The 27,161-nt window shown below is 36.4% G+C and overlaps 3 protein-coding genes across 4 annotated transcripts; 1 reads left to right on the top strand and 2 right to left on the bottom strand.

Moving 5' to 3' along the window:
- Nucleotides 1–1,430: 1,430 nt before the first annotated feature.
- On the bottom strand, nucleotides 1,431–5,614 carry pts (6-pyruvoyltetrahydropterin synthase). Of its 2 annotated transcripts, XM_018761479.1 has the most exons (6): nucleotides 5,269–5,614; nucleotides 4,244–4,323; nucleotides 4,097–4,119; nucleotides 3,344–3,400; nucleotides 3,009–3,079; nucleotides 1,431–2,915 (listed from the first exon to the last, which is right to left on the bottom strand). In XM_018761479.1, exons 1-6 carry the CDS (start codon nucleotides 5,361–5,363, stop codon nucleotides 2,792–2,794), a joined length of 450 nt encoding a protein of 149 aa, XP_018616995.1. In that variant the 5' UTR covers nucleotides 5,364–5,614; the 3' UTR covers nucleotides 1,431–2,791. The 2 variants fall into 2 exon arrangements, with proteins under 2 accessions (XP_018616995.1, XP_018616996.1); XM_018761480.1 differs by lacking the exon at nucleotides 3,344–3,400 and having other exon boundaries at nucleotides 5,269–5,611.
- Nucleotides 5,615–8,632: 3,018 nt separating this feature from the next.
- rcvrnb (recoverin b) lies at nucleotides 8,633–10,146 on the top strand. Its single transcript, XM_018761511.1, has 3 exons — nucleotides 8,633–9,013; nucleotides 9,566–9,677; nucleotides 10,028–10,146. Exons 1-3 carry the CDS (start codon nucleotides 8,633–8,635, stop codon nucleotides 10,144–10,146), a joined length of 612 nt encoding a protein of 203 aa, XP_018617027.1.
- Nucleotides 10,147–12,603: 2,457 nt separating this feature from the next.
- On the bottom strand, nucleotides 12,604–23,349 carry glp2r (glucagon-like peptide 2 receptor). The gene is made up of 13 exons (XM_018761510.2): nucleotides 23,257–23,349; nucleotides 18,783–18,879; nucleotides 18,508–18,612; nucleotides 15,860–15,981; nucleotides 15,644–15,750; nucleotides 15,206–15,362; nucleotides 14,883–15,042; nucleotides 14,605–14,665; nucleotides 14,367–14,433; nucleotides 13,698–13,786; nucleotides 13,463–13,601; nucleotides 13,242–13,283; nucleotides 12,604–12,936 (listed from the first exon to the last, which is right to left on the bottom strand). Exons 1-13 carry the CDS (start codon nucleotides 23,347–23,349, stop codon nucleotides 12,604–12,606), a joined length of 1,572 nt encoding a protein of 523 aa, XP_018617026.1.
- Between the last annotated feature and the right edge of the window lie 3,812 nt (nucleotides 23,350–27,161).

Here is a 27,161-nt window from a genome sequence, read left to right as displayed (position 1 = left end):
AACAGCCTAGCACAGGGTTGCAGTGGTCCAGCACCTATCGTAGAATCAGAGGGTTCGAGGAGGGGGTAAACCCTAGAAACACATTTTCAAACTTGCATTTAAAACCACTGGCCACTGAGTCATGGCATATAACAAAAATTAAATTAACACGATATTGTTGTGTGTCATTTTTAAATTCTTTGTACAGCTTATCACAGACAGGCAAGTCTGGCTCTGGGCCATTTTTCCAATGAATAGCACTTTTGTCTGATGGCTATTCAAGAATAACAAGAAACTTACCTCTTGATGACACTCAAAATGGTATCTTTTGCATGTCTGTGTGTTTCAGATTTCATATACACTTGATTACTTATAATGTCTGTCCCAGTATTTGTACCTCCAACTTCAAAAAAAAAAAAAAAATAATATTGGTTGGCAGCAGTATGTGTCACACACCTGCATAATTACCAATTTAAATAAATGTCTTAACTGTAAGTTTACATGCTACACCATCTTCACCTACACAAAAATAAAAAGTAATAAAATAAGCTATCAATTTAAACTGATATGCAGTCCATCTTCAATACAACATGAAGTAAAATAAACCGTAACCACATTTATGAAAGCTTAACAACAACTGGCAAAACACAGCCTTTGGAAAAAAACAGGTAGCATAGTGGTTACAGCTGAGAAAGAGAAAGAGCCAGCCTGAAACCACTGGTCCTGCTGTAGTACCCCAGAGCAAAGTACTTCCACTGAAGTGCTCCAGTAAAAAATTGCCCAGCTATATAATGGGCAAGTCATTGTAAACTGTATAACAATGCTGCTTTGGAGAAAACCAAGTGGCTACATTAAAATAAAGGGACTCATGATGAATCTGAAGTTTCATCATGTAAAAACAAAGCAGTAAACAAAGTAAAAATTCCATTAAATAATGAGTGTAGTGTTTAGGGTTGAAGCCTTGTCATATAAATGTAGCTTGTATAAACATATAAAGATGTGCACGTAAGTTAATAAAGTTGATAAAGATGACCAGCTAAACAATATAGATTATACTTACTGTAATCACGGTGGGGAATTCATACGCAGGTGAAATCACATGTGTGGTGCCCCGTTTCTCTGGTTCTAAAATTGGTAATTGTGCTCAGGATCACCTTAATCGCTCAAAATGACAATGCTTATTCATTAAACCCATTTAGTTGTAAACCCTCTCTCACACAGCATTTAATTTTACCACTGAATTCATTCTCTAGTTGTCACACAGAATTACAGAGCAGATTCATTATACATATCCAAGACAAAAGCAAATGCATGGAAAGCATCTTGCCATCACAAATGGTGTAATCATACAGTTGTCAGAAAGCACCTTAACACTTATTTGTATTATGAATTAACATATTTTTAAAAAACTTGTCTTTTGTAAATATATGTTTTTCATCTTACCTCTACCCACTTAAACATGTCACTGTAACTTCCATAAAAAAAACAGCACAAATATCTTGTGTTTAAAAAATGTAATTGTCTAGGAAAGTTTTAAAGAAAACAATGCAACAGCTACAGCCAATTCACAACATCCTGATGTTCGAAATAGTGCACAAAATAACACATTTGGTCTGTTTTGGGATTGTGAATGAATTACACCACTCAAATCACATTAACCGCAATGTTTTCTTTGAGGATAGGCCTTTCATTGATTTTCAGTAGTTATAAACCAAATAGTGTTTGACGAATATCCAACTTAATGACGAAAAGACAAAAAATGTTTCTGCAAGTTCAATGCTTCTAAAAACAATGTTAATTATTCAATGATAGCTCAGTCATTCTTGTACTGAATTACCCAAGGGCTTAAAGAACCTAAACAATAAAAAAATACTTTCGGTTCCATAAATGATCAAATAAATGGAATATTTTATGAACACATATGCAACATTTCCTTTGTTTTCATGTAATGTGAAAATGTGGTTTCTCATATTGAGACTGACTTGCAGGAAGGAGTCCCAATCCAAGCTGAACAATTAACAATTTATCTGAGAAGAAAGGCTGCATAGCCTGCAGCTCAAATCTAGGCACTAGACCTACCAAGTATAATATGTAAATTACACAAATGCCTGTGATGACACCCACTGGCAGTTGTGAGACAAAGGAAAAAAAATCCATTTATTGAAAATAACTGTGAAGGATAATTAGCACCATATTAGCATCATATTTAAAATAAAATTGTTTCTCTGGTTTGCAATTCAAGGAGATGTTTTACCGTTTTTAAAAAAAATGCAAAAAAGTAAGTGACTGAAACCGTGGTCACCATAGTGATACTTGTCTAGTCTACTTATTTGATGAGATATCTTAATCTGATCACCCTGAGGATGGAAAACCTCTACACACCACAGGATATACACCACTGTAGCTTGACATTAATCAATGTATCAATGTATCACAAGGCAGTAGTAACAGATACCCTCTTATGTTACTTGTGGTTGTCCTCTTTGGTATTTCTGAGAATCATAAATACCATCTGGCTTCAATAAAAAAGATCTATTAAGAGCTCAGTTATCATCTCCCCATGGAAAGATTAGTGTGGGAAGAGGCTTGCATGCTAATGCTGCAAAATCCACGGAATACATAAGTATTGAGAATCAGGCTTGATTTAACTGAAAACCATTGAAATAAATATTAGAAAAACTACATAAAAACTACACAAAATCTAACAAGACATTTATGAGTTTATTCTTGGTGCAAATTCTTTTAAACATTGTACCTTACAGTAAGGGAAATGCACACTGTTAAATTTAACTGAGCTGGGTATTGTATTGGATTACTCTCCACGGTAAACAACAATGTTCTTCTCAGTCTCGTGAATCTTGATCTCATACAGCAAATTTGGTGGAAGAAGCTTTGCCAGGCTATCCCAGATGAACACAGCCAGATTTTCAGTTGTGCTGAACAGACAAACACAGATGAGTCATTACTGAAGAGCACTGACCCACACCATTGTGAGGGGACTTAAAGATGTCTCACACAGTGACACATACCTGGCCACATTTTCAAAGTGTGGCACATCCTTATCCAGGTTTTTGTGATCAAGGGGAATCATGATGGCTTCCTGTAGCGAGAAGATTGGTTCAGTTTTTGTTCTTAAATAAATATGAGTAATACATACATACAGGAAAAATACATTTTAATTAATACATACAATAACACAGCATATGAAATTTCTCATGTGTTGTCAATATTTGGGATCAACAAGTACCTTCAAATTAAAGACCATTGCTCTTAGTGATCATATCCTTCTTAATTCTCATTCTGATGACAGAACCATTACCTGTGTTAGCCTCGTTTATGCATCTGCCCTACAAATTAAACCTACCTCAATGTGCCTCTTGAGATCTGTCAAATTCATGACCATGCCAGTTATGGGATCTATCTGCACAAAGGCAAATAGCACTGATTGCGTCAAACAGCTGACAAGTCATAATGCAGAACTACAAGAGCTAGGAAACTACTAGCAACCAGCACATCCTATATTGGTGAAAGGGGATTAAAGTTCTAGTAATTTCCTGTAGCAAGGAAATGTAAAATCTGTTGTTCGTAAATCCTATCCAAGGAAGGAATGTTAAGTCACACATTTAAGATGCTTTGCTTAGGATTCCCCAGTTAACAATAACTTCATCTCATGTTAATAGACAAGGCTGACAGAATTTCATTCATTCATTCATACATTAGGAATAATCTGCTGTCCAGTGCAGGTTCAGGGAGGCCCAGAGCCTATCCCAGGACCATATGGCTTGAGACAGGGTGCACACTGGACAGGACACAAGTCCATTGCATGGATGTGAGGGACTAGCACTACCCACTGCACCACTATATGACCTTGGCTGATATAATTATTACCCTTTATTTACCTGAGTTTGTCCAAGGCAACTTAAAATGTTAATTTTCTACATTAAACAATTATTTACACAGCTGGGTATTGTTATTATATCAATACAGGATAAGTGCTTTGACCAAAGGGTATGCCATTGGGTGTGGGATTCAAACCAAATGCAACTGCTGTTACTAAACAGTTGAATTTCATTGTATTCAACATTTCAATGTATTTCAACAACTACAAAAGACTTACTTTTCCTCGTACTGTCACTTCAACTGGAAAACAAACGTGAGATATTTATAAGATTACACTCTCAGCATTACTTGCATTAAAAAAAAAAAAAGAAACTTTAAATTGATAATGTATAAAAAGGTAAAAAGAATAAGTGGTCTGACAAACCTTTGTAGTTGTGGCCATGACCATTGGGGTTGTTACACTTTCCATACACTTCCTTGTTCTCTTCCTCGCTCAGGGACTTACTAAAGACATAAAGATAGGTATAATAAGATGCACTTTATATTAAAAACAAAAAAAAAAAAAAAAGTGAGGAAAAACAAAAAGGACTTTTTAAGTAGAAACACAAAGACAATTTTTTTACAGAAAAAAAAATTCTTATGATCATGTCCTGAGTGGGGCAATATCACAATTTACTTTAACAGACACAAAAATGGCTTTCATTTTTAGTCTTTTTCAGAATATTCATTTCAATCGATATACTAGTAGTGAACTCATATGATATAGCACTCGTGTAGTCGCCTAAGGCGTCAGCTAAAATAATAATTATTACTGCTAGCCTACTGTCAAATAGAAATGAAATTGGATATACTGTGTAATAATAATGATGACGCAAAATGTGAACGGTTCATCGTAAAAATGCCAAAACCTCCATGTAAGAAATGGAAATTAAAGCTGGGTACTGTCCCTACAACTAAGTACAGGATCTACTTTCATACATGACAACGCAAAGTGAACCACTGTTAGCCGAACGTTGCGTTCCGCTGTGAGCTGCTTGCTAACAGTTCTGCTCACAGAAGCCAGTCGCCTGTTTTCCCACTTCCTCCTGCGAGCACAGAATCACTCCGCGAACTCAACGTAGTAAATAACAAGGCACACGGTGGCCGACCGTGACCCACTACTTTACCACTTATCCCTTCTGCTCGCTTCGAAAAGCGTAGTGACTCAACTGGGACTCAATCTGTAAATGCATAAGCAGTCACTCAACGCTGCATTGATATTGCCACAGAAATGTAATCAAAAGTGGTTTATTGTAGCTATTTTGCTCCACGTTTAATACGTAACTTGCGCAAAGTGCGTTGCAACACGGGCGCAACGGTCTGCCTTTAAACATGGCGGACACTAACATGAACGGCAGCAGCGGGCGCGCGCATTCTAAGAGACCGGCAAAGAGGCGACGGTTTTCTTACCTGTGCAGTCGATGGCAGGCACTAAAACTCTGTACACGAGTTATATACCCTGTCCTTTCTTTTGCACTTTTCTCACAACAGTGCCCCGTTTCCATGTTAATCGTCTTTTCAACGGAATAAACTAAATGAAATTATCCGATCTTTTAAGCGTGCTTGCAGTTTGCGTTGGCAGCGCGTGACGCAGTTCCTGCCTCTCCCGCTGGGCTCTTGCGCTGTTTTATACCACTTAGTCCGTGACTTAAACACATTTTTGCGGTTAATCGTTCACCAAGTGACATAGAGGCTGTAAAATTGGGTTAGAGCGTGTATCAAATCGACAGGGAATGCTGCACTCTAGCAGCCTCAACGATATTATAAATGTTGTTGAACACTTCGCCCATCATGTGTACAACGTCTTCTTCTTCAATTCGTTCGTTCATTTTCGGCTCAGCTGACAAAATAATTACATTTATTTAGCAGATGCTTTTCTCAAAAGCAACTATCAGTGAACTCCATAGTGCTGTCAGCCCACACACCTTATTCACCAAGGTGACTTACACTGCTTGATACACTACTTACTGGGTCACTCATCCATACATCAGTGAAACACACTCTCTCTGTCACTCACACACTATGGGGGAACCTGAACAGCATGTTTTTGGACTGTAGGAGGAAACCAGAGCACCCGGAGAAGGCCCACACAGAGACAGGAAAAACATGCAATCTCCACACAGACTGAGCAGAGATTGAACCCACATCTTCTCACACCACCCAGGCGCTGTGAGACAGCAGTGCTGCTCGCTGTGCCACCCGTATAATAATAACAATACTAATTTAGTTACAGTTTTCTGCGTTTCGGCAGGTTACTAATTTAACTACAGTTTAGCGCAAATAGCTGACCCAGTAATTTCATACATTTATTATGACTGAGTTACAATGTTTAAAGTGCGCCATTTTAAGAATGTCACAACTACATTTTTTTTTTTTTTTGACTTGAGAAGCACCATCTGCATTTTTTAAGACATTTTTTACTTTTTCATGCAATAAATGTTCTCTTTATAATCCTCAATTTAATGAGTTTAATGCCCAGAACTGACTCGAGGATTAACTCAGCACAGCAATGGCCTGTCTGATAATTAGAACTAACCGTACATGTTGAATGTTAAACCTAAAGCTATGTTCGCATAATACTTATATTCACATAAGGAATTCAGCTATTTTCAAGATTTTGTTACTGTAATACTGCCACCTAAGCGATCAGTGTGATTATGTCTTGCACAGATATATTGTTAGAGCTACATACTAATGTTTTTTCTTCATTTTCCACAGATGTTTAGTTGCATTTAGAAATACTTTACTGCACTGGAAGATGCCTCTGCAAGGCTCATTGTTTGTGCTTACACTGTGCTTCTAAGGCCTAATGACAATTATACAGAGAAAAGAAAGCTGATTATCTGGTGTCAAGGCACCGCAGGGGGTCCATGCGTGTAAATACAGCACCTAGCTTTATGCTGTTTTGCAGATATCACATTTATTTTACATTTATTTACCACATCACACTGCATTGTTGTGCTTGATTCTCTGTGCTACCATATTGCGCACACACAGCACTGTAAATAATTTACCCAAGTAGAGTAACTGTTGTTTCTTTTTCTTATGTTATTTAATTGCCACATTGGTGCATATTAATGGAGTTTTTATTGCTTCTTATGGAAAAAAAACATTCCTGTTACACATTTCTTTCATATAAGATATAGTTTCAGTGAATAGTAGCAGGGGGGCACGGTGGCGCAGTGGGTTGGACCGGGTCCTGCTCTCCGGTAGGTCTGGGGTTTGAGTCCCACTGGGGGTACCTTCCGGCGGACTGGCGTCCCGTCCTGGGTGTGTCCCCTCCCCCTCCGGCCTTACGCCCTGTGTTGCCGGGTAGGCTCCGGTTCCCCGCGACCCCGTATGGGACTAGCGGTTCTGAAAATGTGTGTGTGTGAATAGTAGCATCATAGAGTGGGAACCATCTGTAAATATACTGTACACTACCTCAGAACTGAGCTACATTTAGTGCTAAAACACTTATTGAGGTTATGCTGAAGGTTAGATTTTATACAAGATACAAATGATAAACTTATCCAGAGAGTGTGTGTTGAATTAAATGCATGAAGTTGTGCTTTAGATAGATGCACTTTTTGTATTGTTTTCCGAGATGTACGTTGCTTTGGAGAAAAGCTTCTGCCAAATGAATAAATGTAAATGCTTTGTAATAAAATATTTTACATGTTTAAATTTTGTTTTATATGACTACAGAGCTACTTTTTAGGTATAGGGACTGAAGAATTTTCTCTTCAGAATGTGGAGAATGTTCATGTCAGAAACAAAGCATGTGACAATGCAAAGAATGAAAAACTGCACATGGGGATAAAAATAAAGGCAATATTTTTTAAAGAAGCACAGAAAATCATTTTACACATTTTCTCAAAAGAGTAAATACATGAATGCCATATATGTGTTCACTATTTACATTTACATTTAATTTAGCAGATGCTTTTTTTCAAAGCAACTTCCATCTCAGAAAAATACAATTTGTGCATTACAGTAGGAGAAAGAGAGGCATAGTTGCAGACATCTGATTAAGTAAACCCAGTTTGTTTCTTTCCACCTTATGCACTGATGTTCATTGCACAAGTGGGTGCACAAAACTCAGGATAGACTAATCCTGATCACATTCCTATAATTTTTTTTTAAAGGTACACAAACATTTACGTACAATACAGGAGTAGTGGCTGTGTAAAAGCTTATCTGGGCATGATTGTAAAGTTACAGTGCTTTATTGGCTGTATACTATACTACTGTATACTGTATTATTTACTGTATACTATACATGGTTTACAGTAGTTGTGGAACCACACAATCTTACACAAATTTATTCTTTTTCTATATTACTTTACAGTATTTTAATAAATACAGTTTAAATATTTTGAAATTCAAATATTCTGCAGTGAACTATCTATTTTGTATACAGAAAGCTCTAAAATACACATAACATTTAAAATGTTAGACCAATTTAATCAACAGGCAGTAAATAAGATCAAATAGTTCCCTGCTGTGAAATAAGCTGTAAAGCCGTCTCTGAAATAAGCCATCTGTTATTAGTTGCTCAGATTTAAACCCTTGCTTTTAAATAGATATTTGTTGCAACAACATACCAAAAGTAGCAACCCCTATACCCTTAACATCCACAATAACAAACACATTTGTATTACGTAACCATATCTTTAATCCTTTGCAAATCTCCTTTGCATTCAAAAGGATCCATCTCTGATGACATTTAACAGGTTGGTCAAGCTTTTCTGAGCCTGAGTAAGTGAGGCGTCAGGTGAAGGAACCTGCAGTAATGGGCAACAGTAAAAGCAGTGCTCTGTCCAAAGAACTTCTGGAGGACCTAAAGCTGAACACCAGATACAGTGAGCATGAGCTGTGTGCCTGGTACAAAACCTTCCTGAAGGAGTGTCCCACTGGTCGCATTACCAGGGAAAAGTTTGAAAGCATCTATGCTACCTTCTTCCCTGATGCCAACCCCAAAGCCTATGCACAGCATGTTTTCCGCAGCTTTGACTCCAACAGTGATGGTACCCTGGACTTCAAAGAATACATTGTGGCTCTGCATCTGACATCATCTGGAAAGACGATGCAGAAGCTGCAATGGGCCTTTGTCCTTTATGATGTCGATGGGAATGGCACTATCAGTAAAAATGAGATCCAGGAAATTGTGAAGGTAACTGTTATATTTTACTTTGTAGTGTTTTGTGTTACGTATTAAGTGATTGAAACAGATTTCTATATCTGAAGTAATCTTTGTTACAGACCAGTCTTGAAAACATTTAATCAGAACGTCGTAATATTTTTGGAACAGTATCAAAACAGCTTTAAATCTGAAAATGAAGTTTTTTGAATCTGAAATTTTGCATCTCAACACATATTATCAATATTTCAATTAGATTACATATCTTTAATCTTGATAAAATATAACAGAAAAGTAAATCTATGTAAATTAAATGGTTGAGGTATATAAAGAGAATATTAAACCATAATCTGTTACCACTGACTCTCGAATCCTACGGTTTATATTGCGTTGGATGAAAAATATTACCATTCTGTTTTTAGGTTTGCTAAAAAAAATGGTTTTACCAAAATGTATTATAATTGTTTCCGATTGCATCGTTATGAGTATATGACCTTATTTTGAATAAAGAGTGATGTTTTAATAGAAGATAAAATTTTGTGTTCCACTTCTTAACTGTCATGTCACATCTTGTGTTTTACAAAGTCCATATTCAATATGATCTCGAAAGAAGACCAAAAGAACCTTCGACATGATGAAAATACACCGGAAAAAAGAACAGATAAAATATGGGACTTTTTTGGAAAGAAACAAAATGGTAAGTGTTTAATAGACATTTTGCATTGAATCAAGTTTAGTGCACAGTTAAAGATTTCATTTAAAATTGTTGAACAGCAGAAGAGAAAAGAAAATGGGTCAACAGCTAATTTTCAGGCAATTGTAAATGTTTCGTTTATGTAAGTGGTTAATTTCTTATGTTACTAAAACCCAAAAAATACAAAATCCTGTCCCCTGACAGCAAAAAGTTTCAATGAAAATTCTAAATTTTAAATATACTTTATACTTTTTACTTTATAATAGTAAAACTCAATTAATTAATAGAAATCACATTATATAATCGCAGAAATTCACATATGAGTCTGGATTCATGTGTTAACTTTTTTTCAGATAAAATATCTGAAGGAGAATTTATTCAGGGCGTAACGGACAATAAGGAAATTCTCAGGCTGATCCAGTTTGACAAACCACAGAAAGTCCAAGACAGGCTAAAGGAAAAGAAGCTGTAAGTTTGCTTATTCAATGCTTAGCAATGTTTTCATTTTCCTGTAAATAGACTTTAGATATCTTTCTTTTTTAGCTGACTGTATGTTTAATCACCTTTTTAGTAAAAATAGTGCATAAACTTGTGGAAAGTATTGTATATGTTTTATAAAAGTATAAATACAGAATTATTGATAATCACCGCAATTCTTTAATTTAGTTACAAAGATCTTGCATTCACCATATGTCCGACTACCTATAATCTGTTTTTCCAAGACTTGATTATTTTAGCATAAACTTTTTATAGTACAGTTTTAACACGAGAAGAAAAATTCACAGTGAAATATTGCTGAAGAACTGAAGAACAAGTGTAGTACAATAGTTGAAAGACTATATGGACTGCCTTCATATGACCCAGAGAAATGTTAATTTTTTTCTGATTATTTGGGTTTCTATCAATTCCATATATAGCTATTTGTGTTATGGATGCTATCAAAAAATGGTTATTTTGGACTAAATGACTTTGAGGATTGCATGTATGCATTGGTTTCTCTCCATCTGTCTTTGAAATGCACGTCTGTTTACATTAAGTTGTGCATTACTTTAGAGAAAACCATCTGCCAGATGAATATATGTAAATGTAATGTGAATGTATTGTGACTGCATGGTTGTTATGGAATGCAGGTGTTTCACTTTCCTCTTGAACTTTTTTGGTGCTGCTTTCAGATTCCAAAGTGAAATTAGAAAGAGTATAATATACATTATAATAGATTACAGTTACAGCTAAAAAAATAAAAATATTTTTCATGGATATGTCTTTACCCTTCAACTCCCCCTGCACAAATACTGAAACAATATTAAAGAACTATAAAAGCTTTGAATTGTGAAATGTCATTATGCTTCTTGTGTGTGTTTTTTTTTTTTTTTCCAATATCACCATTACAGTTCTTTCCATACATCTGTCACTGATTTCAACTGGACCATTGAATGGCTCAAAATTTGATTTAAAATGGCAGTTTGTATAAAGTGGCTGATCATTTTTTGGTACTGATTTGGATCATGTAGCAACTTCATAACATCACCACTTCACTATGCTGTACTGCATTTAGCCAGCGGTCACCTGTGCCAAAGTATATTATTAGCTGCTGTCCTTAAATGCACTATTCAAATACATTTGCATGCCAGCATTTGCAAATGATAATTTTCCTCAAACCTTAATATAATCCACTTTAAGCTCCAGTAATTTTTTGATTAATCACAGATCATTAAAAATATTGTACACATATATACATATCTACAAGTGTATTTTCCTCTTTACACAAGCATAGATCTTGACAAAGACACCACACATTTTGCCTCAATGGATTAATGAAATACACTTGGCAATAGATACGATACACTTATTTTCGTATGCTGGTATACCATGCTAGGTATAAATGCCTTTTTTAATCAGTTTTTAAATGATACCATTTGTTTGACAAGATACCTACGTTTCCTTAGTTCCAAGGTTATTCTTTCAGTTAAATGTTAAAATATTGGGCTTAATATCCTTTCCCAACACTACCACTGTATGTCCTGGTTTTGGAACTATTCTATCTGGGTGGCTCTGTCAGCCCTGTATTGTCATATAATGATTCTCAGAAAGACCTTTACATAAGTTGCAGAAATAAAGTACATAATACATTTAAGATACACAGGACAAGATGTTACACCCCATGCATACATTATAACGGCTGTACACAAGGACCCAGTCCAACCAACATCACCATAAAGCTACAGAGAACAACATCCATCATTGCCATCATATATCTCCATGACTCAAGACCAAGAAGCTTAACTTCCTCCCCTAACCAACACAAACACAGCATACCAACATGGACATTTCACTGAGGTTGTCAAGTGGGTACCTCCCTTTGTTGGTATTTCATTGAATTAGGCCCACTTTCATATAATATTTATTTTAAACTTTTTCTTCATACTCCAACCAGTATTTTTTCCTGGACTTTACATTCAGCATTACATATACATTATTTTACATCACATAATGTATATGACACATTACCCACAGAAAATTCAGAATATCTTTTCAGCAGTAGACAGTGAGGCCAGTATTTCACTTTTTCAGATTTGGATTATAGTCCTTTAAGGGTGATTATACTTCTGCAGTTTGTGGAATGTATAAAATGTAGAAAATCTGTTAAATTAAGTATATGCTTTATCTTGACCTCTTGTGAGTTCCTTGCTTATATTGACGTACAGGGCAATGGTGCCCTGAAAACAAAAAAGAGAGTAAATGGTTTCCCACCAAGCAAACTTAATGGGGACATTTTCTATCTGGTTTATGGTCTATGTAGATTATTCACAATTATACTGATAGAGAAAACCTTTTTGGTAACTGGTATAGTAAAAAAAACCAAATAGGTTTAAAAACATATTTATACGAGAAAGTCTCTTTGTGGAAGCAAAGAATTTGGGCAGGAGGGTCAAAACTCGCTCTCTTCGAGTATCTCCTCCATGGTCTCCCCATGCGTTGTCTCTCCCTCACTGCTGGATAGGCTGCCACGTGCATAGAACTCAAGCCTGCTGGGCCAGCCTCGCTGGACCTCCTTCCCAGAGTGTATGGACAGTCGCTGCTGCCGCATACCAGGGTACCTGCTCCCATCCTCAGTACATTTGCATGGGTCCGAGCAGTAGGCAGGCCGTCTCCGTGAGCACTTCCACACGTGCTTGAAACGCGTGCCCTGGGTGCACCTTCGCGAGTCCAAATGATTGGCAAACAGGAACAGTTGCCAACGCTTCTTCAACTCTGCCTGAACCTGAAAAAAATCTATTTGATTCAAATATTTATCTAATACATTATTCTCAACAAACTGAACATATGCATTCAGGCTGGACCGCATGTTCATACACAGCTTCTGGGAGAAGCTTATGAGGGAAATTCTTTCTAATAGTGTTAGTTCAATGAAGCAAAAATATTTGTGATATTAAGTGACTCTGAGTGTGAGTGCAGCTTGTTTTTACCAACAGTCACCAGGGACTCAAGCAATTCAAAATGAATAAGTACGAATAAGTAATAAATATATAAAATTATACAAAGTGAATCCAAAATCAATATTCTTACCTCTCCATTGGCAAAACAATATAATATAGCCACAAGTAGACCCTAGAAAGAAATTGTATTATTTATAGACACTTTGTGACTTGAGTTTTTTGCATTTAATTACTGAATGTACTACTATTACTAATTCTGCAAGAGGGAAATTCAGGATTCAATAGATCCTTCCTGATCCAAAAAAACCAATCCCTGTTTTATGTGTTTATAAATGATGCTATACATCTTACCTGGAAGGAGCTAAGTGTCAGATTGATGAAGTTTTTGACATATCGTGTCTTGTCCTCCATGTATTCATCAATGAAGAAAGTGAACACCACCTCATGGATCCCCAGCAAGGGTATCAGCACCAGTGTTGCTCTGGCTAAGCTGCCATTCCAGAGAGAAATCAGTAGGAACATACTATACATGAACACATTTGAATTATTGATACCCACTTTCTGCAGTATGACTGGAGGCACTCACCTGTACCTGTAGTCTGTGAACTTCACTTGGTCTGCCTTCAACTTAGAAAGCAGCAGTTTCATAATTTTGATAAATATGTAAAAAATAACCTGTGGTGGAAATCAGACATTCAGATAAAAAAACATTTCTTGAGGTAAGTACCATTTCCAAAAGGTGAACCTATAATAAAAATCGTAGAAATAACTGGTATAAATATTTTTGTAACAATAGAATAATAATAATAATAATAATAATAATAATAATAATAATAATGTGGCAATTTAATACATTTACATTTGTATGAAAATCTTGAATAAAAGTCTATGAAAAAACTTTTTATGTTTCAAATTATGTCATGCCTGTATTTTGCTGCTCTGCATGTTCTGCTGTGTTATGAACTGTATCTTTGAAATTTTGCACACTAACTCTTTTGGAATGAGGAGGGGTGAAGGGAAGTGTCAGCTTGTGACAACTTGTGACACTGACTATGGGCAAATCGAACAGTCACATGGCCTGCTTACTGAATTGCGCTCAGCTGGATGCCACTGACAATATTATCAATTCATTGCCTATACGAGTCTACATTGATTTTCTTTTTTAACTTTTCTTTTCCTTTTCTGAATTGCAGGATTTCCCTTTTCAGTTACGGTATGTTTAATATGCCTGTAACATATTAAATGAAGTACTTACTACCACAGATAAAGTTATGGGTCCTCTGATTATCCACCAGATCCACATTCTCTTAATAGACCAGCACCTTTAAAGAGAATGTAAGTCTTTGATTAAACAAAAGTGCAAGATTTTGTAAAAGCACTTTAAGAAGTTCTTGCATTAAAGTGCTAAATATTGTGATCTGAAATTGTGCTGCTTGATGATGTAATGATGTAATGATGATATAATATTTAAAAAAGTCGATCGTTAAACTTACCCTTGATTTTCATACAGAATTTTTGTTACAGTCCAGGGTATCACAAATAGTAAAGGAGTTCCTGATAAGGAAACAAAAAGTGCACATTCATAGTAGTATTAGGACCATCTGGCACAGCTTGTCATCTGATAGAAATAAAAAGCAACATTTTACTCAATGAGGATGATTGCACAGAAAGCTGCAAGTTTAAATTATGTGTATGAGTTGAAGAAATGAGAGAGAATGCAACTGAGAATGCAATAATGCAATAGAATGAGCCATGTGCTCGAGAGACCTACCCCAGCCAATGAGAAGGTAACGCTTCAGCAGCCGCCGTTTGGTGAGCACTGCAGTAAACAGCGATGTATGGAGAAATATGGCCTCTACCAAGAGCCAGAAGAAATTTCCTCCCACAAAATAGTGCATGGACACTTGACTGGCTTTACAGACCACCGAGATCTAGGACAGGAACGCACGCATGCTGCTTCAAAAGGTCATAGCCTACTTGAGATACCTGACCTACATGACAACTTTTTCTTTCAACTACAGAGGATATTTAGAAAAAGTGTAAAGAAATTGTAGAGGCAACTGTATAGAAAATTGATCTTGTAGGACATTTTACCACAGAGCTGGAGTATTGTTTCCATCCACTTTCATCGCTGGGTAAGTTACTGTACTTGACATGCAAGATGATTTCTTTTGTAATGACAGCTACAGCTCGCATTATGAATGACACAAACAAGTTCATGTGGATGTAATTTCTTGTGCAGTGAAGTTTCCTGTTAAAAACAATAATTTAAATCAGACCTGGGTGCTGCATGTACAGTAAAGCTCTCTGATTGAGTTCAATATATTAAATCATCTGTGCACATTGTAAGTTTTTTGTGGTGAGTAGGTTAAACATTTCTCAAAGTGACTTCAGTGAGGCCTCTACATCTGCTCAGGAGGCTACTTATGGTTGATCTTCAGGTTACAAGCCTGTGTTCTTAATCACAATGCTATCTGCTTCACCCGTGTAAAACCCCCTTAACCCCCACTGGGTTAAACATGTACGTCTTACCTCAGCATGGCCAGAATAAACACGGCCAGAGTCAGAGAGGAGAGAGACAACGTGTACCCAATGATGGAGATGATTCTCAGCACAGATTGGAGGAGCATGTTCTCCTCCTGAGAGGGATGAAGGTTCATTATGAATAAAAAAATCTTTAAGATCTAGAACAATGGGTGGCAAATGTTCATCTTGGCAGTGTTTAAGAAGAAAAAAATGTTCTGTCACCTGTGGTTTGAAGTAATGTGGGTTGATGCATTCTGTCTGATCCCGCCACACTTCTGTCGAGTTCTCCACAGTGCGCCAGGACCCAGTAGAGGTGCATTCCCGGTACACGTTCTTAGAGCTGCCTGAGAACAGAGGCACCTGTTAGCTTATGCCCAGTGCATTCTACTTAGAGCCCCATATGTGCCTTGGGCTTTTGTGGTGTATCCTAACTAAATCCCATTTTAGTTAACGGCACATACATTCTACCACCCATCTTCTAAGGATGCTGTGTCCATTATTTTTTTAAATATACACACAACATAGAATTTCTGAACTTTAGTTTCTGATCAGGTTTCCAGTTCTCTTCTGAGAAAGTGGATGTAATGAAATTACGTAAAAGACTTGAGAAAACACAAAACAGTATATGTATTGTTCAACTGCTTTAACCCCAAATGACATCAAAATATTTAGAAACCAGCCTGTGTAATCAGTGCCTCAGTCAAATCCTGCTCCCTTGTCCTTGGCATGTCCGTAAAGAGACCTTGAATGGAAGACCTTGAATCATGGAAAATGATAGCTGCACTGATGGATATTGGTGAATGTGACAGCTGCCTGGCTCCTCTTAGAAGAAGACATGGAGAGATTTGTGGATACGTGAGCGAAGCCATAAATAAAGGCAGTCTTGGTGGGTGTGGATGAATGTGGGACATCAAGCAGATGGAAGAAACCAGAACCCAGAAGAATCTCAGGTATAAGCTGTCAGACCTCTGCTCTGTATTGCCATGAATCTCCAACAGCAAGGACACACATGCTGCTCAGAGACAAATTTTTAATTTGATTTTAATAACATCTTTAACAACAAAGGAGTGCAATATCAATGCAATGTCAAATTTTTATTGATATTGATTTGCTAGTGAATGTGAATTCAGCATGTTGTCAATACACTGCATTTGCTTTGTTGGAATATGGCTGAGGCTATACTGTGAAAAGCAATGTTCCATACATTCTGATGACCTTTTCTGAAACAGATCAATTATTCACATCTTTGTGTTGACCTATGAAGTGTATCCATTGATGACTTAAATTTGTTTTTCCCTTCTGGTTTGAAAACGTGTAATAATTTATTTTCTGATTCTGAAAGTAAAAATATGGCTGGTCATGCTCATGTATTCAGTTGGTCATGTATTCATTGATGAGATTAATTTTTCTGTGGTAGAGCAAATAGAAGTAAAATGAAATATGTGCTAAATTGATTGATTTTACTTTTTATGAACAATCTGAAATGAAGTCATTAGGTCATTCTCAAGATGAGCTGCGAAGCAAAATAATTTTGTTATGAGGTTGTTAGTGAAATTGGCAAGATTACATAAATTCACAATGCACCTTGACAGCACCTTGACAATATGTAAAAAAGATTTAATAATATTATTCTGCAGCAGATGGGACAAATAGGCCAATGCAGGTCGTTTTTCTGACACTTAAAATCTTTACTACTCTATCTGTTAAATAAGGATTTTAATATTTTTAAAAATGCATTTAAACAACTGCATTTGCTTTAGGGGTTCATTAGTTATGTTCAAATTTAATTCATAACAATGAAGAACTCGAATGAAGCTCAAGCTTAACACTACATTGAGGTCCAGAAGAACAGGGTATTACTCCAGTTAAATTCAAATAAATCTCGACCATTACTACCCCATGGCGGAATCATATATCCTTCTCTCCTGAAATTCATGCATTCCCTTTCGCATTGCTGCATTTACACAAAATTTTCTATTATTACTTCTTCTAAATATTGACTATTACGATACACTATATTGTTCATCTGATGTTTTTTTACAGAGCCTGACCTATAAATAAATCTGAGCATTAAGCTATAAAATTAAGCCTTCATAGACTGTGCTGTAGTGGTTGGGTTTACAGATAACCTGAGTTATGGACAGATTTCTGGTCCCAACTGTGTTGCAGTATAAGTGTGTTTCTCAAGCAAAGTGTGCAGACACCAAGGATTAGCTGACTTCAACTTGAATTTGAAGTTGAACACCAAATGTGGAAGGTGAAGGATTTGGACTTCTGAAGAAAGTGCTGCTGAATTTGCCCTAGTAGTCCCTCTGCTGCACAGAAACAGTTTCCTAGACCCCAAAATTTTTATTTCCCAACATTTCAGTTTTGTGTCTACTGGTGTTTTGTGTTTCATCAAAGCCTTTTTACATTATGACATTTCAATACCCTTGGGTGCCCAAACCACAGTGAGCACACAGTAGTTGTAAATTATCAAGAAAAAGATTGTAGTTATTTCTCCAGAGCTTTTTGGTAACAGGAGCTCAGTGCATCTGCTCTCACAGTGATAACACACAGTCACAGAAGCAACTGCATGAAGATCATCACTTGAAGATTCTTAATTCCTTGGTCACATCTGACCTTTGCAATTTTGCTGGGTATGCTAGTCTCATGACTGAACCCATACAGACTTTGTTAACACTGATATGCTTGGGGGCAAAAATTTGGACTCAGTCGTGAGAGACAGACTTAAAAGGATTGTTATCACACAATCAGTTATCAGTGGTTAATAATAATAATAATAATAATAATAATAATAATAATAATGTGCTTCTTTGGATGTTGGAATTCAGTATAAGCCTGGCTTGAATACTTAGTGATTCTGGTACCTTCTTTAATCCATGGCAGATAGGACGGACATGGCACTGATACGTTTCCAACAGGTGAGTGGGGCCAGCAGACAAAAAGATCAAAGGATCCATTGCAATAGATTCCTATAAAAACGGAGAAAAAATATATTACTTATGCTGGAACTGCTGGCCCGTTTTTGTGGCATGCAAGCAGATAACAGGACCTGACTAACTGTCAGTCCACAGAGCAGAAAGCCTCTCCTTACTGTCTCCTTACTGAGCTCCACTGAACATCAGAGTGTTGGGGCACTCACCAGTTCTTGAGAAGTGGGAGGAGGCTAAGGTCCTGGTACAATTTTCCCAGTATTCAGTCCGTTTATAAATTACATCTTCTAGTATCGAACCCATTACCTTTAAAGTACATAAAGGAAAACAGGAGGTGTGTTTTTTTCATGCACATTCAAGAACTGTCCAGGTGTACATGTTCAGCTGAATGCTCTTAGCAAATGATAGCAATACTGGAGGAGCTGCACTGGGAAGCGGTGTGTCCACCAGCCATATCAGTGACATTAATCCACAAGATGGCAGTGTTTATGTGGAGGTCAGCAGTGGAAGGTGTCCCTGCGCGCCACCAATCTTCACATGCTGTCACCAAGAGCCATTTTCTAAGCCTCTTCGAATATATTTTTTCCAAGACAGCGGCATTGCGCCATGATTTGTTATACAGTTTTATTTTCTATTTATCTATTCGCTCTATAAAAGCTCAGATGTTTGGTGTTAGAGGCCTTTCTCAGGCTGCTTTTGGATTAACAATGAACAATGACAGAATGTGGTTTATAAATAGTACCCAGAGAGAAATATAAAACAAAGCTATCTCAAGCTGGAAAAATAACCCATGAAATTACATAAATTTACAGTAACTGTGTCCTCCTGAAAGCCTGGGAAATTCACAGTAATCACAATCAATACGTGTACATTCAGATATTTGCATTATTAGAACCATTTTTACAATTGCAAGGCATTAAAATGATTGCGGTTACATTGAACGGCACACTGCTATACAGAATGTGTAAGCAAATTACCATAAAGGAGTTCATAAAAAGACAAGAGCAAATACTACTTTTTGCACTCTAAGAGCCACTTCAAAATGCCTGTCAACTAATGTGAAAAAGAATACATATAGAGGAAGATATCCCATATATGGGAGATGCTCTATCAGTAGAATACTGTTCAGCCACCTGAGTCAAATATAAACATGTTTATGAACATATTTGGTAATATAATAAGAGAGTACACCTTTGACCTTGCTTAGCAGAGCTGTCTAGGATGCAGAAAGCACACACACACACACACACACACACACACATTTTCAGAACCGCTCATCCCATACGGGGTCACGGAGCCTACCCGGTAACACAGAGCGTAAGGCCAGAGGGGGAGGGGACACACCCAGGACGGGACGCCAGTCCGTCACAAGGCACCCCAAGCGGGACTTGAACCCCAGACCCACCAGAGAGCAGGACTGTAGTCCAACCCACTGCGCCACCGCACCCCCTTGATGCAGAAAGCAAACAATACAAATCCAATAAAACAAAGTGAGATGAATACTGATCATGCTTGAGCAAGTCTGTAAATCTGTTCAGTTATGACTTGTGAGTACCACAATAAAAACACCATGGACACTCCTGGGTACCTCACAGAATTTAAACATGGGGCCAACATCAAAGAGCAAAGGTACAATCAAACCAGGAGCTACTTCCAATATGACTCCCCTTTGTACTGTATTATTATTATTATTATTATTATTATTATTATTATTATTATGGAAATGACAGCCTAATATGACTATTCCCAGTTTTCACCTTCTAAAGATAAATACTGTGACCATTCAGACCAGCTCACTTGCAAATATGTTCTTTCATTGGAAGTCTGCTAAATAAATTAATGTAAATGTAAATCTAAATACAACCTGCTGTGTCTGCTTATAAAATGTGGATTCTGACACCTGGGATTTTACCATGACTGTGTTCTACTTTGCAACATTCATCCATACATTCATATTTACTCAGGACAATAAAAATGGATTATATAAGGATCAAAAAAGATGAAATTTTGCCCTTGTGAAGATGTGTGGCTCCTGGCATTAGGGAAGATCTTTTCAACTTGATGCCATTTCCCAGTCCCCTCCTCTTCATTTTTGCACCAGTCTATATGTACATTTACATTTTGTTTAGGTTTTTTATGGTGAGATGAAGTGTTTGGAGATGGTACCATGAATTTTGTGTATTTCTGCCAAGAACAAATTCAGTATTCTTAAGAGCAAAAGATTACTTTATCATTCAGGTAGAGACTGATCAAAAAAGCAAAACTAATCGAATTAAAACAAGATATGAATCGGAATTTAAACAAATGCTTGTATGTACCCAGTGTAAAAACTAGTGAAAGTTGAAGCATGCAAACAGCCTAAGTTTCAATTCAATGCTGGGAGGAGAAGCACGTTGCTATGGAGACCATTCAAGTGCCTGTTATAAAGGGTGCTTGCGAGAGATATGGAAATAGGGTTTTAATCTTGCAGTCAAACACAGATTTTGCCTGCAAAAAAGATGGCTTCTGCTCGTATTTTTGACTGTCCTGGCAGCCAACAAAATGCTAAGCACTTTGATTTTGAGCTATGTTTTAATTTGACAATAATAGTCACATTTAGCAAAACAATCACACTTAATAAAACCAAGGCTTTTCTTCAAAGTCTCTTTTTCATAGATAAACCTTCACTGCCAAACATAAATACAGTTCAAGATTAATGGAAAAGCCTTCTCTTCTCTGTGGTGACCTGTTCTATTGAGACATGTTTGTCTCTATTTTCTCTGAGCTACCATTCAAATTATTCTCCACGGTCAGTCAATCAAAGAAAAACCTGTGTGCTGCCTCTGTACGGCAAGCATTTGTCATCCAATGATCCTGTCTTCTTTGTCTGCATCCTGCAGTCATTTGTGGGAATACTCCTTCATAGATAGAGATGGCATTTTTCAATAGAGAATTCCATTAATTGTGAGTATTTGCTAAGGATGGACTTAGAGATAGGAGCCACTATCAAAGTTTGAAACACAAACAATGAAACTCCAATCGCTACATTGCTAATACAGGGAAAACATCAAATAAAAAACAAATATACATTTAATATGTACGGCTCATAACATTTCTTTGGATCCTATAGGGGACTAGTATTAATATAATTTTGAAAGATAATGGAAGGCCTTGAAGGAAAAATAGATAAAGGAAATGTTTATTTTCCATCTGCTAGAAAGGCCTGCATTTTTTAATCTCCTTTGGATTTCCCCGTGACAGTAAAGATCAACTGCACTCAAGAGTCAAAGCAAACAGTACAAAAACCAGAGTTCAAACCTCTGGGAGAAAAACATTAATGCCCCATGATTCAATGTTAAAGGCTACTTAAAGAGAATGCAGACCTTTGCACACAAAGCAGATACACTTGAAAGACGAGAAAGATAGAAGTGGAAAGAAAACAGAAAGACTGATCTGTGAAATACAAGAAAAACACAGAAGGCAACCAAATTCCAAAAAATAGCATCCTTTCTGTAATTACCAGAGGGAAATGTAAAGATTTCTGAGAGTCACTGAGATTAATATGTTACACAGATTAGTACTTTTGCATGAGAAGTAAAAACTCTAAGAGAGCATAATGTCATGGTATCAACATGACTGCACTTGTGAAACATGACAAAGAGTGCAGAAAAACTGCATTGCCATTGTTCTAGAAATAATCTATTCCACTTCACTGACTGAAATTTCATTTCCTGTAGATACAAAAAGATATTTTGCATATAGTAGATTATGGCATATAGTTAAATAATAATTAAATAAATACCCAAAACATTGTCCAAGAAAAAAATAATTCGAAATACTATTTCACTTGTGTTGCCACAATTATAAAGTATCTTGTCTTTACTTGCCTATAGAGGCCACTAGATGGTCACATTATCATTTCACTTCATTGTACTGAAACTGGTCTTCACCTCAAAAATGGTAATTTAAGATGTACAAGCCAAAAGTAAATTAAATGTGTTTATATATTATGGTAGATTTAGCATCCCAGAATCTATAAGAAATTAACTGAAATGTTAAAATTAAAAACTATGATGAAACGATGAAACTATTATGAAAGTCATAGCAAAAATCTTGTGATGGTACACTAAAAACAGCTACAATAAAAAAAAATTCTATGCTCCTTCAAGTTTTACTATGTCTTTTCTAAGACATTTACATTATTTAAAATGAATGACACCAATTTACATTGCATGCTGTTCTTCAAATGGCCTTCAGAAATGCAGATTATACATTAAGCTCACAAGTGCTAGCCCAGTTATAAAAAGCATTCAATTTAAAAAAGGTTTATTTGAACATTAACATGATAATTTTGACAACTGTCATTCTCAAGTTCAAATTGACTAAAGTTTTTTTTTTTTTTTTTTAAATTTTTTAATCATTTGGTTGTATTTCATGGGCAAGATGTTCTTAGTTATTTCTACAGTTAATCTTAAAAAACTTGTCATCAGGGCTGAAGGTTTACGAGCTTTACTTATGGCTTTGTAGAACTGTTTAACATGTAAGTCAAGTTGGACGAATTCGTCAGGTAAATAAAGAATAATAATAATAATACTCTGAAGACTTCATCAGTATGTACAGACTTAAGAGTTCATTTTAAACTGCAGAGGAGAAGTAACCCTTCAGTGTTATGGTCCAGTGTGCATGCATGTGGGGGGCACTTACCTGCAGGCTGGACAGCAGCAGGAGAAGAGCAAGCGACACAGTGCTCCCGGTTTCTAGTCTCCCACGATGCCATGCTGCTCGGAGAGAGGCCATGGCTCACTATTTACATACAGATCACTCACGGAACACTTAATGCTCTCGTGCAACGTGCATGATAGGAGCCACCCTCACACTCTGTCCCGATACTTCTCCACACAAGATCGAATAAAAGCACAGTGCATTAAATAAAGGTAAAAATCAAGTTTCCTTTTTTGACATCACAAAGCTACAAGACCAAAAAAAAAGCGAATGACTGCCGTTTGGTGTTAGAGGTAGCCTCCGTGGCACTAAGAGGAACCTTGGGAGGCCCCCTATGTTACTCCTGGTGCTGTGACAGCAGCTAGAGGAGTATGTCTCGCCTTACCCACACGCTGCTCCTCTGCTGGGCTGCCCAGCCAATCAAGACAAGACTGCAGATGTACGTTAACATGGGCTAACTGGACAGTCAAAATGGGGGTAACTTGGAAGGAAAAACAAGACTATCACATGTGGGCCACTGGATTGAAAGCCTTGAAAAAGAATCAGTTATTTTTTTTGGAAGGCTCTATTAAAAATAAATAATAACTACTAAAAAGTAATATTTATTGCCTATTTAACTATAATGCTCTTTTAGCAGTTTTTTTAAATACAAAAATATTTGAAAATTTTAAAAATAAAAAAATGTGTATGTCTTATGCAACCTCATCTTGTGCAACACTGATTCATAGCGATTTACAACCTTATTTATGACTTTGATTTGTAGCTATATAAATGTGTTGAATTTCACATTGCCTAAATCTGTCGGGTGACATCTATTCTGGGGGCTTCATTTCCTAAGACTGCAGTAAGTAAAATGCTGTAGCTTATATGGAACAAACATTTTTGTAAGAAATAAAAGCAAATAGCAAATACATGACAGGTTTCTGAAGGAAAAGTCATTGAGATTCTGTTTAAATAAAGCTTTGTTCTTCAGTTTCTGCTGAGGTTTAAGTTCTAGCTCTTGGACTTGAATTTGCTGTAATATTAGGGGTGACTCTGAGAGAAGACAATAAGCTTTCAGGTCATAGGACCCCCTTGTTACATTACATTATCATGGCAAACCAATCTCCCAATAAAACAAATAAAAACACCATATGCTTTTCCTTCGCATCACCGGAGGTAACTGTTTGCTCATGAAAAAAAGATCAAATTGCATCAGACTTAGCTGGATAGACACACATAAACAAATTTAATGTACAAAAAATAATTTTACAAAATTTTGAAAAAAATTTTACCTTAGAAGATTTACGTCTTTTCATGAAGTGCTGAAACTGGTGCTCAGCTTTAAATATGTTGATTGAGATTAAAACATGTACGCAGCATTTTAAATCAAAACATGTATACAAAATACACATAACTATCATATTTAGCACATAGATTTCTGCATTTAGGAGTATACATTTACTTCTCTAGTGTATTTTGTTTGCGTTGTAGAAAAATGGCACTTTCTACAGAAAGTATGTTGTAGCACATGACAGCTGATAAGACCTCACAAAAACGTCATAATTTATTCATGGTTTGCTTTACTAACCGAATGCCCCTAAAATATTTTATTTCAAAAGAAGAGGTTCTTGACATGTAATTTTCCCCAATAAAAGTAAAAATTCTGGCAACACATTGCAAACTTTGAAGGAGACACTAATTCAGAAGCCATTTCTGGAGACTTTTTACTCTCTTATGTCTAGAACAGTTGTATACCAGGTTACTGACTCCAGTAACATGTTCATAGTGTGCTTTATGCATTTTCCATCAAGTCAATCATGACTCACAGGGACCATTCATGTAGTTTTAAGGGCAATGGAGAAATTAAAGTGGTTTGCCATTACCATGCATATCTGGTGGGTGTCAACACAGGGAAAAACATGCAAACTTCACACACTCTCAGCAGAATCTGAACCCCACTCTAGCTGAATAGCTCAGCAGCTTAAAGGCAGCAGCTTTAACCACTGTGCCACTGTATTCCAGCATAGGGCACAGGATCACTATTTATTGGAACACTATTTCCATTTAATTATTTGTTAGAACAGAACAACACAGAAAAACACTGAACTGAGAAACTACAAATACATACAGGTATACAATATAACTCAAAAGCAAAGGATTAGAAAACTGACGGTAGGTGGTCAAACAGCACTATTTTACAAGTTCCATCAAGGTGACCAAATATTCCAGTATATGTTCATGTTATCTGACACATCAAGGGATAACTCTTCTACTGGAAGAATGCTGGACAATTGAGTCAACCGGAAAATCTTCAATCTTTGTTTTTTCATTCTTTTCAACTCTTTTTGAATGACATTTTTATGAAAGTGATTTCTGCTGTGGATCAGGTGGGTAAACCAAACTTTTCCAATAAGTTCCAAAAAGCTCCATCACATTCCAGGAATAAATGAATTATACTGTGTCCCCTCCCCCTCCAGCCCTGTGCCCTGTGTTGCCAGGTTAGGCTCCGGTTTGCCGCGACCCCGCTTAGGACAAGCGGTTGCAGACAGTGTGCGTGTGTGTAGTGTGCAAAGTGACCTCTCATTTAAAACATAGATGAAATGTTCCATTGGTTCATCGGATATATGTTATGAAACTGTATTGAAGTAAGGTAAATTCTGCAAATGAACTTGGCATATAAAAATATTCCTTTTAAGTAAAACTGCTCTGCTAGAGCAGCAGTTAGAGCTAAAAGGAATACAAGTAAAGAATGTCCCTTTCCAACTAAATGCTTGGTTCAGCAGAGATTGATGTCTTGTGACTATGCAACAGCTATTTTTTCTTTATTATTAAAAATGTTAAGATCATCTTTCCCTTAATTGCACTAGTACTCCAAGTAATAATTTGAAGTTGAAAACATAATTTTTACGTTTATTATTTCTGTATCATGAGCTATATGAACTGATAAAACCTTTAAGTAAAGTCTGTGAAGTCTGAATAAGATCAAATAAGATCTGGCTATTTCTGTCTTTTTTGAAGATGATGATTTTCAAAAATTTTCGGTTCAGCAAATGCCGCCAAGATTACTTTGAATTGCAAAATGCTAGGGAAATGTTACAATCACTATCAAGCAAGAATAAAGTGGACGGGTTAAATGGAGAGCATTTAAACCTTTTACACAGCTGATGAATTTCCCACCCTTTTCAGTTTTAATCGTTACGTTCAACCCGTATCTAAGTAAATATTGCACACAAATCAATATTTTCATAGAATTCATTCAGAACATCTTTATTCTTCATAGGCACTAAACCATTATCACTTTCTCGGATGTGAACCTGCAAACTTATGCTAACTTATGCAAACTCACCTGCTCTTTCTGTTAGACATCCTTGACCTATATTTCTCAAAATAAAACCATGAAATAATTGTTTTTGGTGGTTTTTCAATATACATATTCAGCGAAAACATTAGTTTTTGTATTATTCAGAATTCAACTGAATTCAAGTAAATGTGTCTCAGATCTAAAGATAAAGCAGCAACTTCACTTTCACATAATCTTTCGGTTTTCTATTACTAATATATTTTAATTGAAGGACTGGTCAAAATAAACATAAACAGAATTACTCTCTTCATGGGTCCTGAGTGTCTGAATCAAGGTCGGGAACAGATTTAAAGAGGGTTCCCATGATCTTCCACTTAGGGTCAGGGCATAAATTATATGACAGCTACAGATACACGTAGCAAAGACTGCACAGAAACAAAGCTGGAATCCAGCAGACCAATCACTGTCCTGTTGTTGCAGTTGAACTGAAAGGTTTTAGATAAGAGGTTTGTCTAAGGCAACAGCATAAATTATTCACAACATAATTTTTTGGGGTTGAAGTACAAAAATTCCTATTCAAAGCTAAATATAGCTCTGGTAGATA

This window comes from Scleropages formosus, chromosome 20 (genome assembly GCF_900964775.1).
Source record: "Scleropages formosus chromosome 20, fSclFor1.1, whole genome shotgun sequence".
In the NCBI taxonomy this organism is placed as follows: domain Eukaryota; kingdom Metazoa; phylum Chordata; class Actinopteri; order Osteoglossiformes; family Osteoglossidae; genus Scleropages; species Scleropages formosus.
This window is presented reverse-complemented; position numbering and strand designations above follow the sequence as displayed.